The sequence below is a fragment of the Accipiter gentilis genome, chromosome 6, assembly GCF_929443795.1.
Source record: "Accipiter gentilis chromosome 6, bAccGen1.1, whole genome shotgun sequence".
Taxonomy (NCBI): domain Eukaryota; kingdom Metazoa; phylum Chordata; class Aves; order Accipitriformes; family Accipitridae; genus Astur; species Astur gentilis.
The window spans coordinates 6,348,617-6,364,969 of record NC_064885.1 but is presented as its reverse complement, the minus strand read 5'-3'; the positions used below and the strand labels follow the sequence as shown (position 1 = coordinate 6,364,969).

Below are 16,353 nucleotides of genomic sequence, written 5' to 3'. Positions count from 1 at the left end.
GGGGGGCGGCTGGAGGGTTGAAGCGAGAGGGGAAACGTGGCTCTGCCTCCCCCTCCTCCTCCTCCCAAACCACCACAAGCCCCCAGCCCACCCTAAGCCGCCGCCACACATCTGGGCACCAGGGCTGCACCCCCCCCCCCCCCATCAGCCCTCCCCCACCAGCAACAAATTAGGGCCGGCTTCCCCCCCCCAAAAAAAAAAATCCCCCCCACACCCTTCCCCACATCACCTGCACCCATTACAGTGTCTCCCCCCCCCCATATAGCGCAGCTCTCCCACCCACTGGGTGCCCCCCCCCCCCCCCGTGTCTATCAGCACCCATCCCTTAACAAGACCCCCCCCCTTCATTTTAACCTTCTACACCGGCCGCCCCGTCGGGCGCACCTGCGCCCGGGGAGGAGCCGCCGCCTCCGGTAACGGGGAGGGGGGGGTCACCGGGAGCCGCTAGATGGCGCCCTGCGAGCGGTACCGAGCACCGGGGGGGGGGGGACGGGGACAAAAGCTTCTGCCCGGAGTCACCGAGGGGGGGGGGGGGGGCCGGGAGCCCCGGAGGGGCTCCCGGCCCCCCCCCCCCCCCTCGGTAACTCCGGGCAAAGGCTGATGGACTGAGGATGGACCCCAGGGCGGGCGGGGAGGGGAGGGGGGGGTGGTGGCAAAAAAAAAAATCACGAACTCGGAGAAGGAGGAGGAGACCGGGATGAAGGGGTGGGGGGGGCCCGGCTTGTCGGCTGCCCCGCCCGGGGATGGGAGGAGGAAAACCTCCCGCCGTCCCTTTAACAGCCAGCGGCGCTGCTCGGAGTTCAGGCCGGGGTCAGGGGGAGTTCGCAGCCCGGGTTTCACCTCCGAGCTGGCGGCGTTAGGAACCCCGAGGAACCGCTGTTGCTTCTTCTTCCAGCTCTTCTTCCTCTTCTTCCTCTTCCTCCCGTTCCGTAGGACCGGTCGGGAGAGCGGGGTATGGAAGAACAGCAGCAGCAGAGGAGGAGGAGGGTGGAGGGGAATAACAACCGGCGGCGGCCCCCCCGGGGCTGAGCCATGAGAGTTCACCGAGACCTCGGCTGGTTGGCGGAGGCCACCGGGCGCCCAGGTAAAGAGGGAACCGGGGGGGGGGGCGTGGAGGGAGGGAAGGAATCCCCCAAAAGATTTAAAAAGAGGAACACCCCCCCCCCCAAAAAAAAAAAAAAAAAAAAAAGCAGCTCTGCTGGCGCTTGGCTTTACCCACCTGGGGGGGGGGGGGGGGGGGGGGGCGACCGGTACCGGAGAGGAGGCGGGGAGGGGAGGTCCTGCTCCCCCCCCCCCCCCCGGGCTGTCCCCCCGATTACCTCGCAGGGAAGGGGTGTGGGGAGAGGAAACGGGGGCGGGGGGCGCCCGGGGGGGGGTGTGTGTGGGGGGGGTGTGGGGGGGCACGGCCGGCCGCCTCCCGGGACCGGGACTCATAAGAGCCGGGAAGGCGCCGCGGGGAGCCGGGGCAGCGGCTCTGGGCAGGTAACGGCGGGCGGCGGCGGCCCCGGGGTGGTGGTGGTGGTGGGGGGGGGGGGGGAGCTGATGGGTAGAGGGGGGGGGACACACACACCGGTCCCGGTTCTCCCCCCTCTCCCCTTTATCCTCCGGCAGGTGGGCGAGGGGGTGCCGGGGCGCTGGCGGGGCCGGGGCGCGGCGCTGGCGGCGGCGGCGGGTGATGTCACTTTCTCCAAAAACCTCCGGGGGTTTTCACACACACACCCCCCCCCCCACACACACACACACACCCCCCCGGCCCGCCGAGAAGCGAGCCCCCATATAAACGGTGGCACCGGCCAGGCGGCCGAGCAGAGCGGCCGGGACGCGGTGGCGTACGGGGCTGGGGGCTGAGCCCCGAACCGGCCCCCCACCCCCACCCCCGCCTCAGCCCCGACCCCTTCACGCGTGGGCTGAGTACCCCCCCCCCCCCCCCCCCTCTCCCCGACGTGTGGGGTCGAGCCCCCCACGCGTGGGCCGAGTGCCCGGGCCCCGGGGGGGGCGGTTCCGCGGGGCCGGTTGCGTGGCTGACGGGGCGGTGTGTTGCAGGGCGGCGGGCGAGGAGCGGGATGCTGGACGCCATGGAGGTGCCGAGCCACTCGCGGCAGCTGCTGCTGCAGCTGAACACGCAGCGCACCAAGGGCTTCCTGTGCGACGTGATCATCGTGGTGCAGAACGCGCTCTTCCGCGCGCACAAGAACATCCTGGCGGCCAGCAGCGCCTACCTCAAGTCGCTGGTGGTGCACGACAACCTGCTCAACCTGGACCACGAGATGGTGAGCCCCGGCATCTTCCGCCTCATCCTCGACTTCATCTACACCGGCCGCCTGGGCGAGTGCGAGCCGGGCGGCGAGCAGAGCCTGGGCGCCGTGCTGGCCGCCGCCAGCTACCTCCAGATCCCCGGCTTGGTGGCCCTTTGCAAGAAGAAGCTGAAACGCAGCGGCAAGTACTGCCACCTGCGCGGGGGCTACGCGCCCTACAAGCTGGGCCGGGGACTGCGCGCCGCCACGCCGGTCATCCAGGCCTGCTACTCGGGGACGCCGCGGCCCGTGGACTTGCCGCCCGTGGAGCCGGCGGCGCCGCTCAACACGCAGTGCGGGGAGCTGTACGCCTCGGCCGCCCAGGGCGCCCCGCTGCACCCCCACGGGCTGTGCCCGCCCGAGCGCCATTGCTCGCCGCCCTGCGGCCTCGACCTCTCCAAGAAGAGCCCCACCGGCCCCTCCGCCCAGCTCCTGCCCACCGACCGCCTGCTGCCCGGCGAGCCCCGCGAGCCCTCGCTGCCCCCGCGGCACGACAGCCCCCCCGTCAGCGCCGGCCTCTTGGCCGGCCACGCCGCCGCCTACAAGGACTCCCCGCCGGGCGGCGAGCCGGGGGGGCACCCCCACGCCCCCGACCCCTTCCGCAGCACGCCGCCCTGCGCCGAGCCCCCGCTGCCCCGCGCCGACGGGCGCGAGCTGATGTACCGCTGGATGAAGCACGAGCCCCTGGGCCCCTACCTGGACGAGGGCGAGGCGGAGAAGGAGCTGGAGCGGGAGGAAAAGGCCGAGTCGCCGCCCGCGGCGCCGCAGCCCCGCTACCCCAGCGTGGAGAGCAACGACCTGGAGCCCGATAACAGCACGAGCGAGGAGACGGGCAGCAGCGAGGGCCCCTCGCCCGGCGACGCGCTGGACCGCTACTGCAACCACCTGGGCTACGAGCCGGAGAGCCTGGGCGACAACCTGTACGTCTGCATCCCCTGCGGCAAGGGCTTCCCCAGCTCCGAGCAGCTCAACGCCCACGTGGAGGCCCACAACGAAGAGGAGCTCTATCACAAGGCGGCGGCCGAGCAGGCCGTGCCCTTCCTGGACAAGGGTGGCCCGGGGCTGGGTGACATCCTGCGGCCCTACCGCTGCTCCTCCTGCGACAAGTCCTACAAGGACCCGGCCACGCTGCGGCAGCACGAGAAGACGCACTGGCTGACGCGCCCCTACCCCTGCACCATCTGCGGCAAGAAGTTCACCCAGCGCGGCACCATGACCCGCCACATGCGCAGCCACCTCGGCCTCAAGCCCTTCGCCTGCGACGCCTGCGGGATGCGCTTCACCCGCCAGTACCGCCTGACCGAGCACATGCGCATCCACTCGGGCGAGAAGCCCTACGAGTGCCAGGTGTGCGGCGGGAAGTTCGCCCAGCAGCGCAACCTCATCAGCCACATGAAGATGCACGCGGCCGGCCCCGACGGCAAAGCCAAGCTGGACTTCCCCGACAGCGTCTACGCCATGGCCCGCCTCACCGCCGACCAGCTGGGGCTCAAGCAGGAGAAGGCGGCCGAGCTGCTCTCCCACACCTCGCACTTCCTCAGCGACCCCAAGGCCATGGAGAGCCTCTACCCGCTGGCCAAGTTCACGGCCGAGCACCTGGGGCTGAGCCAGGACAAGGCGGCCGAGGTGCTGGCGCAGGCTCCGCACCTCCACGCCGAGGCCGCCCGGACCATAGAGCGATACTCGCCCCCCTAGCGCCGGCCCGGCCGGGGGGCTGGGGGGGCCGCCGGGCTCCCCTCGCTGCCCCGCGTGGAGCTCGGGGCGGGGGGGGACACGGGGGACGACAGGCTGCGGGGCGCTCGTCCCCCGGCGCTGCCGACGGTCCCGGAGAACTCGCTCGTAGCGGAAGGTCCCATGAGAGCTGCCCCGGGACGGCTGGACGGCGCGTCCCGCGACGAGCGCCCCGGCTTGCCCGGGAGAAGCCGATGATAATTCAGGGACTGACCTCGTGGCGTGGGCCCTCCTTGCCTTGACGGGGGGCTGCCGGGCCCCCCGGCACCGGGGCGGGAGCGAAGCACAAGCTGTGAGGCCGGGCTGCGCCCCGAGGCTTTGGAGGACATGAGCCAGCTCCTTACCTCAGGGCCGTTCCCCGGTGCTGTCCCCCCACCCCGGGGTGAGGGGACACCCTCGGCAGATGCCCGCGTCGCCCCGGCCCCGCAGCGGGACCCCGCCACGCTCGGCTCTGCCGCGATGGGACCCGGACTGTGCCGCCTCGACCGCCGCCGCCGGCCCGTGAGTAGTTCTTCGTCCGTCGTGGCCGGAGCGACGCTTCCGAGCTGCCGGCAGCCGTCCTGACCGGGAGCAGCGAGCGTGGCCATGCTGGGGCTGGGGGGGGGTGTGTGTGTGTGTGTGTGTGTGTGCCAGCCAACCCCCCCCCCCCCGCTCCAACTGGGGCCACGCTGGGAGCTTGGGGACAGACTGACGGAGGGGGACGGAGGGGTCTGAGCAGCGGGTGCGGGACAGGGGGACGGCGGTCGGGCCCGTGCCGAGGCTGGGGGGGGGGGGGGGCCAGGGAATGGCGATGCTCCTTGCCCCGGAGCAAGCACTGACCTCCTGGCCCGCAGCCGGTGGCTCGGCCGCTGGGCCCCCTATGTTTTCGGGAGGTGGGGCAGGGCCTGTCACAGACTGAGCCCCTGGGCCCTGCCCCAGCAGGCGCCTCACCATCAGGGATGCCCGGGGGGGGGGGAGGCCCAGGGACCCGGGGGATTTTGCCCTTTGGGTGGCCGCTGGCTTCGAATTTTTTATTTTTAATTTTTTTTTTGCCAAAGATGCCCGTCCCCAGCGCGGCCGGGCCGGGCCGGGGAGTTCATGACAAAGACAAAGCGGTCTGGTTTGTCAGCTACGGGGAGGTGGGCAGGGGCTGCGGGGAGGGGGGGGGAAAGAGCCGAGGGAGGTGAGGAGCTGCCCCCAGGCTGGGCTGCGGCGACCTGGGGCCAAGCTCCCCCCCTTTCCCCGTTGGGGCACCCCCTGCCACCACCGTACCCCGTTTTCTGCCTTCTGCTCGGTGTGGGCAAAGCCCCCCCCTCCCGCCCCGGGCCTGGCCCCCCCCCCCCGGCCCGTGCCCTGACCCCTCTGCCTGGGGTTAATGTGAAGCTTCTCCCCCCCCCACCACCCACCCCAAGCCCCCTCCTCTCCTTTGCACATGAGGCCCCCGGGGCGGCCGCCAGCAGCGACTGTCCCCGACCTCACAGCCACTGTGCCTTAGCCTGAGTTGGCTGCTCCTGCCCAGGTGCCCCCCCCTCCTCCTTCCCTGGGCTGCCCGGGTCCCCCCCAACCCGCCGGGGCCCCCCAGGACCGGCAGCATCCCCCCAGAGCTGCCGTGGGGCCAGCGGCGGCAGCAGCAGCACCCAAAGCACAGCTGGCAGCACCCAGCGGGGCCGCCGGCCCTCTCTGTATCACGTCCGATTTGTACACGGGCTCCTTGCCCCCCCCCCCAACCCCCTTTTTTTTTTTTCTATAGTCGAAACCGAATGAGCAATAAAGTGACATTAATATGCGTGGCCTTGCGTCCTTCTCTGGGGGCGGGCCTGGCCGGTACGGGGTCGGTGCCGAGAGGTGACCCCGAGGGGTGAAGGTTGCGCCGAGGGTGGGGGGACGCGACCGGGGGTGCGGAGCTGCAGGGAGACGAGGCGAGGGGCTTTGCCGTGCGTCTGGTTTGCCCGGAGTCCCCTCGGTTAGCGGGGGGTAGCTGCAGGGGGGGGACAGAGCCGCCGTCGTCCTTGCAAGCACAGATACGTCCCGCTGCCGTCCCTCCCCGGTGCCCCCCGCGCCCACCTCTCCCCCAACCCCGACAGCAACTTGCCCGCCAACGGCAAATGAAACAACACGCTGCACAGACAAGTGTTTAATACTAAAAATTATTAAAACCATCTTAACAAAATAGCCCGAATGCGGCTGCCTCCCCGAGAGATGGGCTCCTTGCGGGGGCTCGGGGCGGCAGCTTGGTACAGATGGCCCCAAGCACGGGGCACTCAAGCCAGCGAGACCCCGCTCCGCTCGTCGTCGTGCCAGCTGGTCTGGTGGCAGCAAGACCTCTGTCCCACGGCCAAGCCTGTGGCACGGTGCGAGGGGTCGGCGTCCGGCAGAGCCGCCGGTCCCTCCGAGCTGGTACCCCGGGAAGGGCCTTGCAAAGCAGCCCTGGGGGCAGCTCTGTTAGAAAAACAAATATTTAAACACACCCGGTGTGGAGGAGAAGGCAAAGTCTACGCACTGCTTACAGCCAGCGCGGCGCTTCGCGCGGCTGCGGGCACCGAACCGGGCCATGGGCGCTGTGCCGTGGCCCCGGGTGGGCTCAGCCACGGTGACGGCTCCATGCACCCTCCAGCAGGCGTGGGTGCCCCAAAGTCTCTGTCGAACAGGCTCTGTCCTGCAGCACAGACCTTCCTTCGCCGGCAGCCGCTCTTGCACAGTGTCCCGAGGCTGGGGCGTTTGTACGGCACAGGTTAGCGAGCACAACCCCTGCCCATGTCCGTCGCTGTGCCGTGCAGCCCCACCGCAGCCGGGCGCTGCCGAGGCTCGGATCCCAGCGTTGGTCCTCGCCGTGAGGCCGGGCAGCTGGCGCGGGGGTAACATTGGGCTTCCTGATGCAGACACCGGGTCGGAGCCACCCACGCAGGAAAGGAAAATGCTGGGCTCCATCCTACCGCTTCCTCTGCCACCTTTGACGCTTCCCTCCCACGGCCGCGGTGCCCCAGCAGGGATCGGGGATGGCCTCGGGGTCACTCCCACCCTCTGCTCATGGGACTGGGACTTGACAGAGCTCCAGGAGCTCTGGTTCACGGGTTAATGCTCCCTCTTAGCTTCTGTATCTAGCGTCTAACTGGGCTGGGGCTGGGACGCTCGCTGATGGGGCAATGTCATGGGGGGGGGCTCAGCAACACCCCAAGCCTGCACCAGCTCCCGGTGCAGTATGACCCAGTGACAAGGTGGCGGGGTCCCTTCGTGGCTCCCTCTGTGGTGAAGGGGCAACTCAAGAGGGGACTCTCCCAGCTGGGCAAGCAGTGTGGGGGGGGCCGGGCACTGCCCCGGCTCCCTCCAGCCCTGCCTGGCCCTGCAGCCATGGGCAGAAGCCGGATCCCACATGCAACAGGAGCCCGTGGGAATATGAGGACACACGGGACCTGTGGGACAGCCAGTCCTGGGGTCCTTGGGAGAATTTTGTTAGCCTCACGCTGAGTCTTAGATCAAAAACATGTCTAAAGGTAGCAGGGTGGGACTAAGGGGTTTGGGGAACGAGGGAAGGGGCAGGTAATGGCTGGGGTGGGCAGGGGAGCAGGACAGAAAGCAGCTGTAGGGAGACTGGGGGGGGGTGTTTAAAGCCTCGCCCCCCCTGCCCCAGCAAAGCAGGCAGGGCACACACCTGAAAACTAACTTATACTGAAGTCTGAAATGAAACTCAACAAGCAAACCCTGCACCAGGGAGAAGACGAGCGCCTTCGCAAGCAGCACCCCCGGCGTGAGATGGGCATGGGGTGGGGAAGGGGCCAGAGGTCTGGGGCTGCCTGGGCCACGCAGGACGAACAGGCTGGGGCAGGAGAGAACCTGCCCTTGAAGTCCACAGCCTCTTCGAGGGGCACGAGCTAGACTACGCAATCCCAAAGTCTGCGCTGGCGTGTCCCCGGACTCTGCCCTACGCAGCCTACAAACCCGAAGAGCCACCGACTTGTGACTCGAGCTCTCTGCAACCAAGCAAACCAAGCAAAAGGCTGGCGATCTGGCACGGGCTCACCCAAAGCTTCCCTGGCCAGCGGGGCTCACCAGCTCCGCTCTGGCACTGCCCAAAGGCTGGTGGGACCCTCAACGGCCCAGCCTCCACGTGAACCATCCACAGCAATGACCTTCCCAGCTGGTCTGCCCTCAGGGGGGGCCCTTCGCAGCACGGCCATTCTGGGGTGGGTTGAAGACGTGGCGTTTATTGTTCGTGGTGGGCTGGAAGGCGGTGGCGGCGCGTGGTGAGGGCTGCCGCTGAAGCCGGTCTCCCACCGTAACAGGCTGCGTGACTAGCTCAGGGGCTGTCGGCCCCGCTCGGCCCCCTCAGCCCTCCTGGGCCCACTTGAGGAAGGTGGGGATGTCCCGCACTGGCACGTTGCGGGTCAGCGCTTTGACTCGCAGGTTCCGGTCGTCCGTCAGCAAAACCACTTCCCTGAGCAAACGGATGGGATCATCTGCAGTGACAGAGAGAGAGCGGCGTGAAGCTCAGACCTCCCCGCTCTGCCCCAGCCCTTGCACCCATCCCACACTGTGCCTTCCCCATGTTGTGCCCCCCGCCCCCCAGCTCCCCGCTCCCCGCCAAGGCTTCCCGGCGTGGCTCGGAGACAGCACTGCATCTCGAAGGCCGCCTTCTCCCCACCCTGCGCTGGCTGGGGGATGATTTGCGATCTCTGCCCGCAGCCCTGGGGTCGGGAAGGCCGTCGAGCAGCACCAGGGCCCCAGGCTGCCCGCTGCCCGCATGGGGTGGTGCAGCGTGCCGCAGGCAGGGAAAAGGAGGTCCCTCTGCCTGACCCTGGCCAGGAAGACAGCCCGCGACCCTGGCTCCAGCAGGAAGCTGGTGCTATTATTCTGGTGATCTCATTATAAGATCTAAAACCACCCCTTATTTTTTAGGAAGTTTTTTGGAGTTGCCACTGACACCGAGGCGTTTCTGGCTGGGGCTCAGACAGCCAGAGAGAGTCGAAGCCTGAGAAATAACCGAAGGGATCTTGCCCCCAGATGGATGAGCTGCCCCGCACGCAAGGCGCCGGGCTGGGATGTGGGAGCCACGCTTACGTGTGTGCGAAGCAGGGGAAGCATATGGGGTATGTGTAAGCAGCTGGGTCCTGTGACCAGAGTACTGTTCCTATGAGCACAGGAAACACAGTGCCTCCGAGCCAGGACGGGAATGGAAAAAACAGAGTTTATGGGAGCCCAACATGGGCCCAGATTGGCTGCGCGGGGAGCAGCAGGACGAGGGGAAGGGGAGGGTGGCCAGGAACGCGGCCTACGGTCACGGTGTCGGGGCTGAGGATGGCGAGGCGAGCGCCCCGGCCGGCCCGTGCTGGGTGGAAGGGGAGCGGGGGCTCGGCGGGAGGGCAGGCCCAGGGCCGAGGGCTGCCGAAAGCGGGATCGGGAGGTTTTGTGCGGACACTTTAAGAAATGTGTAACAATAAACATCCTCTGCTCCGCGCTGGTGACGCGCCTCCTTGTTACAAACCAGAGGCTGTCAGCTTGTCAGGCCCCATTCCCCATAATCCACATGATTTCAAAATTCAGCATCATTTGCACATAAACATTTGGTGACGGTTTCTCTGTGAATCTGACAAGTTAAGCTGCTAAGAATTCGCACTGACAAATGCGGGTTGATTTCTTGGGCAGCTGCTGATGTGATTTCCATCTCCACTGCCCTGGCAACAGCCTGGGGGCTGTCTGGTCCCAGCATGCGTGGCCGATACCAACTGGGCATTGGGAGGGAAAAGGGCCCTGGACAGGAGGCACCAGGGCTCGCAGGGAGAAGGCACTTTCTGGCCCTTCCTCACCGCTGCCAGCACCACAAAATGGCTCTGTGGACATTTATGATGGGCTTCTCGCAGGCTGGGGCATCCTTAAAGCACAGTGAGGTGCACATTTGGCAACGCGGTGGGAGGGCCACAGCCTGGGGCTGACCGGAGGCAGGAGGTGGCACCTTGGTGTTGAAAGAGGCAAAATGCGGGAGAGATCGGCTCCAAGGGCCGTGAAAGAGAAACAAGAAGAGTCCGTGGAATGCAACAGAGAAGGGACAAAGAGGATGTGAGGATGTTCTACCTTTGTTGGAGGGCATGAAATCCTTGGCCTTGTCATTGCAATAGTGGAGGCAGCAGGACAAAATCAGGTCGTCATTGTTTCCCTGGAAGAAAAGGGCAACGTTACCCTTGGCAGGAAAAAAACCTACAATCCCACCACCCCGACTTCTGCATTGCCTCGAGACGCAGCCGAGAGCAGGGCTGCTCCGAGCCGAAACACACACAGCCTGCAGGAACCTGCTCAGCCGCCTGCAAAGGTGGGGACAGAGCTACCCCCTGCCCAGAGCTCACGGACCCAGGGTCCCTGGTTTCCCCCACGGAGTTGGTGGCAAAGAGCCTCCAGCCCTCGGCAGCACTGCCTCCATGTCCGAGATGCCCCTTACCTGCTGGCCAGTGGTGTCTTCGCTGCGGAAGGAGATGGACTCCAGCTCGTTGCCTCGGCTGGTCAGAGCCCTCAAGCAGTTGTCCCGGCTCTCAAATCGCTCCTCCAGGAATTCGATGGACTTCCTGGCTCTCTCCTGCACTTGGCGGGCATAGCCTGCAGCCCGGTGCTCCATCTCTGGGCCCTTGGCCAGGCCATCCAGCTCGTTTATCACTTCAAACAGGAAGAGGAGGTACAGTTACTATGGGACAAGGTGCTCCCGTGACCTGCTGCTGGAGCACGCAAGTTGCCAAGGCCTCAGGGCCGGGGCACTGGGAGCTGGCTCAGGAAATCTGGGTTCAGCTGCCGCAGCGTCCCTGGGCTCCTGGACTTGGCTGCGGGTCTGGAAAAGCTTTGCTGCCTTCCACCTCCATGGGTCACCTGGCTCGGCCCCGGGAGCGCAGGCACCTCGCCCCTGCAGCGTGGGTTAACGGTCCCTAAGGGCACCTCGCTCTGCTCTGCAAAACACTGGGAGCATCACTGTGCCCCCCCACCCCACGCTCCCACGTCACGACCAACGGGACTTCCGTGTGTGCCCGAGGGTGTCGGAAAACCACGGCCTCCTGCGGCCCGCTCCTCCGCCTCCGAGCACAGCGATGGCCAGCAGCACCATGCCTCCTGCTCCGCATCGCGCCGCCTGGCTCTGCACCTCTCGGCTCCCTGTACTTACTTTCAGACACAGAAAGCTGCTGCCCTCCCGCTGCAGGGCTGGAAGTGGGAACAGGATCATGTGCGGGAGCAGGCAGTTCCCACTCTGGCACTGTTTCCCGCACAAATCCTGGCCCCGTTTTCCCACCTGAAGCCGCTGTCCCAGGCTCCCGGCAGGGGACCTGCTCTCTCCAACACCTCACCCATCTGGGTTTGCACATCTGTCCTGACATATGCTGCTTGAGACGAGCCTCAGCCTGGGATCAGGCGGATTCCCAGCCCATTCGCCTTCACCGGAGCCCATCAAGCCTTAGAGCCTCCTGTACCGCTGCCAAGCGGCCGGGAACCCCAGCCGCTCCGGCCCCCCGAGCCCAGCAGAAGCCCCAGGGACCCCAGCAGAGCTCCTCCAGGAGGGACCCACCCTCCGGCGCCGGGGCTGCTGGAAGAGCCGCTCCGTGGCGGAGCGCGCGTGCGTGTGAGCAAGATGCCGCCGAGGCGGCTAGCGGCGAGGCCGGGCACACAAGCGTGCGGCCAGATGTGCGCACGAGCGTCCTGCCTTGCCTGCGATCGTATACGGGGCTGCGTGTGCGCGAGGCCGGGCGCGCGAGAGAGCTGGTGTGCACGTGTGCGCGAGGGAGCCTCTGTGCGCACAGTGTGTGTTTTAGCCATGGCTTCATTTCTGAAGATTGTTTCCGAGCCTAGAGCCAAGTCCTGAGTTCAAGTGGGAACTATGCATTCCTTGGGGGTTCGGGGAGAGAGCTCGGGGTCTGAGGCCTCTCCCCAGTGCTGTGAATCACTGCCCGGGGAGCCTGCGTGATCGCTCTGTTCCATGGTGAGACTGGCACTCACTGTCTGGGTATTCAAATTAAAGCTGCATGGAGCTGCTTTGCTCTTCGCTGGCCGGCGACTCTTCTTGCTACCGACCTGATGCTGCCATTTCCACACAATGCACGGCTGGGCCCGGGGTGGGGGGAGCCGTGCAAGAACGGAACATCAAACAGGAAAAGCTGGTATTCCCTCCCGAAATCCGCCTTCCTGCTTCCAAGCTAAACAGGCTTCAAAGGGGAGGCTTGTTTGTGCTTCTGCACCAGGCCTGGCTTCTCCATGGCGGGGTCAGCCTCAAGGAGCACGGAGCAGGTTAAAGAGCAAGAGAAACAAACCCAATGCGAAGCTGCCTGCTTAACCCCTTGCTGCATCCCCAGGAAAAGCGGGGAGGAGTGCCCCGTGCTGGGGGAAGGGCACCGCGCATTATCTCTGGGCTGGTGATGGGGCACGGCATCAAGGACTCTGCCCCCAGCAGCCACGGTTCCCCGGCTTACCCCGTGGGATGGGTTCCTCCTGCCCGCACCTGGGTCTCAGCACTGATGGCTTTCCCAGGGACGATGGGGAATTTGACCACTGTCCCGGAGTGGACAGGGAGTTGCTGGCTTCAGGGTGCTTCAGCAGCGGCAGGGAAGGCTCACGGCAGGCAGTGGGAGATGAGTTACTCTGCTCCCCCCTACGATGGGCTGTGCAGGGATGCAGCAGGACAGGAGAGCACTGAAGGTGCTCGGTCGCTGCTGCTCCTCCTGCCTGTGGTAGGGCAGGCCAGGCCAGGCCAGGCTCCTTTTGCAGGTTGAGGGCAGCAGCATCTTGGACAGGGACAGGACCGGGTTTTTCAGCTCTCCTGTAACAGCTGCCCCTGGCTGGGGTTTGGATGGAGAAGCCTCACGCCAACCACAGGAGTGCACCAGGAGGCAGGGTAATGGCTCCAGGGCAGGTCCCAGCTCTCTCAGGTATTAACGCTCCACAGCCCCAAGGGCTGCCTAGGCTCTGCCGGTGCTGCCGGCTTCCTTCCCTTCGCTTCCACACAAAGCCCTGGCACTGCAGTGCCAAGCCACGGAGCTCCTTGGCAGCTTCCGTGCTGAGCTGGGCAGTTGGCCAGCCCCTGCTCCCCCCACCCAGGGGTCCCATCCCCAACCCCAGGAATCCCTCCTGAGCCAGGCTGTTGACCCCGCTGGGAAGGGCGGCAGCTGGATGTTGGCTCTGGGGCAGGCAGAGCTGTCTGCCGGACACCAGGGGTTGGGAAGGAAGCCCCATAACGGTTTGGAGGGCAGGCAGCCCTGTGTGCCACAGGCCAGGAGATCGCCACGAGCATACACCTCACTGCCTGGATGCTGGAGATGCTCACGGGGTAGAGCTGGCCCCCGGCCTCCCAGGGCTGCGGCTGGGATGGGGCAGCCTGTGGGCTCTGCGAGGCTTGGCCCCGCTCCTGCCCTGGCCTCTCCTGCTGCCCTTGGGGATCCTCTGAAAGCCAGGTTGGCACTGGGACGTGCTGGGCGCCGGAGTGACACTGGCCGGAGGAACGCTACCTCTAGCCCAGAGCGCGATCAAACAATCAGAGCAAAGGCATCTAACCAAATCCTCCCGCCACCCTGGGAGACCACCCAGCAGCACAGCCGTTATCTGCCAGGGTGAGTGTTTACCAATAACGGGAACCAGCTTGCTGTTTTACTGCGAGCTTTATAAGGATAAAAAGAAGGGCTGGGCTTGAGCAGCTCTGAGACGCTGGGACAGAGGCCGGCCATTTGCTCAGGCTGCCTAAGCCCCAGCTCAGCTGGGATAAGCTATCTGCTCTGATTGTTTAACAATTCCTCCTCCTTGCTCCCTCCAAAATTCCCTCCAAATCCCATTTAACACCCGCCTGCCTCTCCCAGCCCCTGGCACCCCCAAACGCACCAAGAGGACAGGAGTTTGCTGAGCACCGCGGGCAGAAAGCTGGTAGGAAGGGAGAAGGGCGACACAGGCCGAAGGAACGCCAGCCGTGTCTGGGACGAGACAGAGCAGGACAGAGGCCAGCCCCACAGCGTGAGCCAACCGGCTCCAGACCACACAGGCACTGCGGGCACGTGGGGCATGGAGAGAGGGAGCCGGTATGGAGGGACGGCCCGCGCTGGCGGGGAGGGGAAGCCCCTGCCATAGCACCGGCCCGACTCACCGATCAGGGGCACCACCAGGATGAACTTCCTGCAGTCCAGCAGCGTTATCAAGCTGCTGAGGTGGTCGATGAAACCGTTGGTGTCAGGGACCAGGAAGACAGGTCTGATCTCCAGCTCCATCTGCCTCATTTGACTCTGATCTTTCAGCACGGCCTGGAGGAGAAGGACATATGATGAGTAAGTAGGACGTCAGCCCTACGACCTGTGGGCCCTGAGAGCAGGAGATAAGCCTGGCTGGCACGCACGCCTCCCACAGCAAGGGCAGGGTGTGAAGGAGACTGCCAGGAGGCTGCATCCATCCCACCAGCACACCTCAAACACCAGCTCTTGCAGGTCCACGGTGCACACGGGAGTGGGATGGTGAAAGTCTCCGAAAGAGCACTCTCCTAGGAGAACAGTCCTGTCCAGGCTCTGGGGAGAACAACTGAGACCAGCCTTGAAAATGGAGGTGTTTTGGGAATTGTCCCATTTACAGGACTGGCAGTTGCCAGGACTATCTGCACTGGTGCCAAAAGACCGACCCCAATACAAAACAGAGGGGAGAAAAGGGCTGGAGGCAGCGGGTTCTGGGACTCCAGATGGAAAAAAATCAAGGTGACAACAGCTAAAAAGAACCAGTTTGGGACACACAAGTCCTGCCAACTGCATCCTAACACAGGGACCCCAAGCAGGCAGCAGGAGGGGAGGTCTGTGGGGTGGGAATGCTTGGCCGAGTGTCTCACTCACTATCTCACCAGTTCCAGCACATGCCTTGCCTTTTCTGACTCCATCCAGCTGGGAAACCAGGTGGGTTCCAGCCCTGGAAACCCACAGCACTGTCGTTGGCTGAGCCCTTTGCACCTACTGGAGACCAGAGGTGCTCGCCCATACGTGGGAAGGGTCTGCTGGGTCTTACTAGCAACACTGCAGGGTCGCACCTGGATCTCTGGACAATGCCAGCTGCCAAAATGGGGCCCAAGAGCTCACATATTACTTTGGATGCTATCGAAGGACTTGGGCTCTTTAGTAAGTCACAGGCTTAAAAAACTCAGGATGCTATTCTAGTGCTTCCTCTGCTTAAAAATAGCTTCCCTGGACTCGCTGATGTTTGTTGCCTCTAATAGGAACCGGTCACCCATGGAGCACAACAGCACTGCACATCCACCATGCAAAACCTTACGACAGCGAGCTCGTACCCACAAGACGCACCCCGGGGACAGGAGGTGACCGCCGACCCTGTTCTGCCCAACATTACGGGGAGCTCCCCCTGCCTGGGGTGAGGATCTGAACCCTCCCACAATCATGCCAAAGCCTCGGAGGCATCCTGGAACAACGAGCTGCATGGGCCAGCGGTGGCCATGGAAAGAAGTGGTTTTTAATCCATTTCCAAGTGTTGTCATCTGGCTTTAAATCAAGGCGACTTGACGCTGCTACCTCCCACAAGTGTCTCCAGGCAAGGCAGCAACCATAACCTCACCACGTGCCTCTCACCCTCCTTCTGGCAGCACCGGTCCCGGGGCCGCAGCTCCCATCGACCCCAAGGGGCGATGGGCAGAACGGGGAGCGCGCCAGGGCCCCTCTGCTGCACGACAGCACTGAAGTGGCATGACAGCGGGACGATATGCCTCCCTCATCAGGCAGGGGCAGCTACAATGGCACCAGCATCCCAGTTACAGATGCTGCCCCGGCCAGCCAGGTGCCAGGTGTCATACCTGCCTGTGCTCTGCCTTCACTCAGGGAAGCGTTGGCACTCCCTGGTGGCACGGGAACCGTGTGTTGGCAACTCCATCACACTGCTGCCGCTGCCTCCTCACCGTGAGGAGGTAGCAGGTGGGGTTTCTGCCCAGGGTTTGGGGCTGCGGGAGGAGACGCTTGTCCCCGGGAGGCACCAAGCCCTTGCTGAGCTCCACCAAGCTCCACCTGCTACGGGGAGATGGAGAAGGGCCCCCTTGGCCAACACAGAGACCCAGAGTGAAGTGGCATGTCCCTCGTGCGGCGGCCAAAGAGGTCGATGGCCCTGAACTTGCAGGGAGGCAGGGGGGTCAAAACCACGTGGCGTCCCATGGGCGATGACAGTCCTACGTGAGCAAGGGCTGGTGGCGGGAGGGGACCCCTGCCTGCACCCCAACATGGCTGCCCGACCCCAGGACTCGCCCCGGCCCATGCAGGCAACCTTGCGAGCATGGTGCGAGTGGGGAGCTCACCTACCCGTCCGGCCAGAGGCGCGGGGGTGACAGCGGGGGGGGGGGCGCCAGTACCCTCGTGTGTGGCATTTGCCC

General features: G+C 65.3%; 2 protein-coding genes across 5 annotated transcripts in view; one reads left to right on the top strand and one right to left on the bottom strand.

The window, feature by feature from the left end:
• Nucleotides 1-733: 733 nt before the first annotated feature.
• On the top strand, nucleotides 734-5,386 carry HIC1 (HIC ZBTB transcriptional repressor 1). Its single transcript, XM_049803543.1, has 2 exons — nucleotides 734-1,084; nucleotides 2,044-5,386. The coding sequence occupies exons 1-2, from the start codon at nucleotides 1,033-1,035 to the stop codon at nucleotides 3,987-3,989; spliced, it is 1,998 nt and encodes a 665-aa protein (XP_049659500.1). The 5' UTR covers nucleotides 734-1,032; the 3' UTR covers nucleotides 3,990-5,386.
• A 2,093-nt stretch (nucleotides 5,387-7,479) lies between these two features.
• The window catches only part of SMG6 (SMG6 nonsense mediated mRNA decay factor), a 117,795-nt gene continuing 108,921 nt past the window's right edge, over nucleotides 7,480-16,353 (bottom strand). For all 4 annotated transcript variants that reach the window (XM_049803724.1, XM_049803725.1, XM_049803722.1 and 1 more), the window contains exons 16-19: nucleotides 14,095-14,248; nucleotides 10,432-10,643; nucleotides 10,071-10,152; nucleotides 7,480-8,458 (exon numbers count right to left, since the gene is read on the bottom strand). In XM_049803724.1, coding sequence (XP_049659681.1) covers nucleotides 8,328-8,458; nucleotides 10,071-10,152; nucleotides 10,432-10,643; nucleotides 14,095-14,248 — 579 coding nt within the window. In that variant the 3' untranslated portion in view covers nucleotides 7,480-8,327. The remainder of the gene's footprint in view (nucleotides 8,459-10,070; nucleotides 10,153-10,431; nucleotides 10,644-14,094; nucleotides 14,249-16,353) is intronic.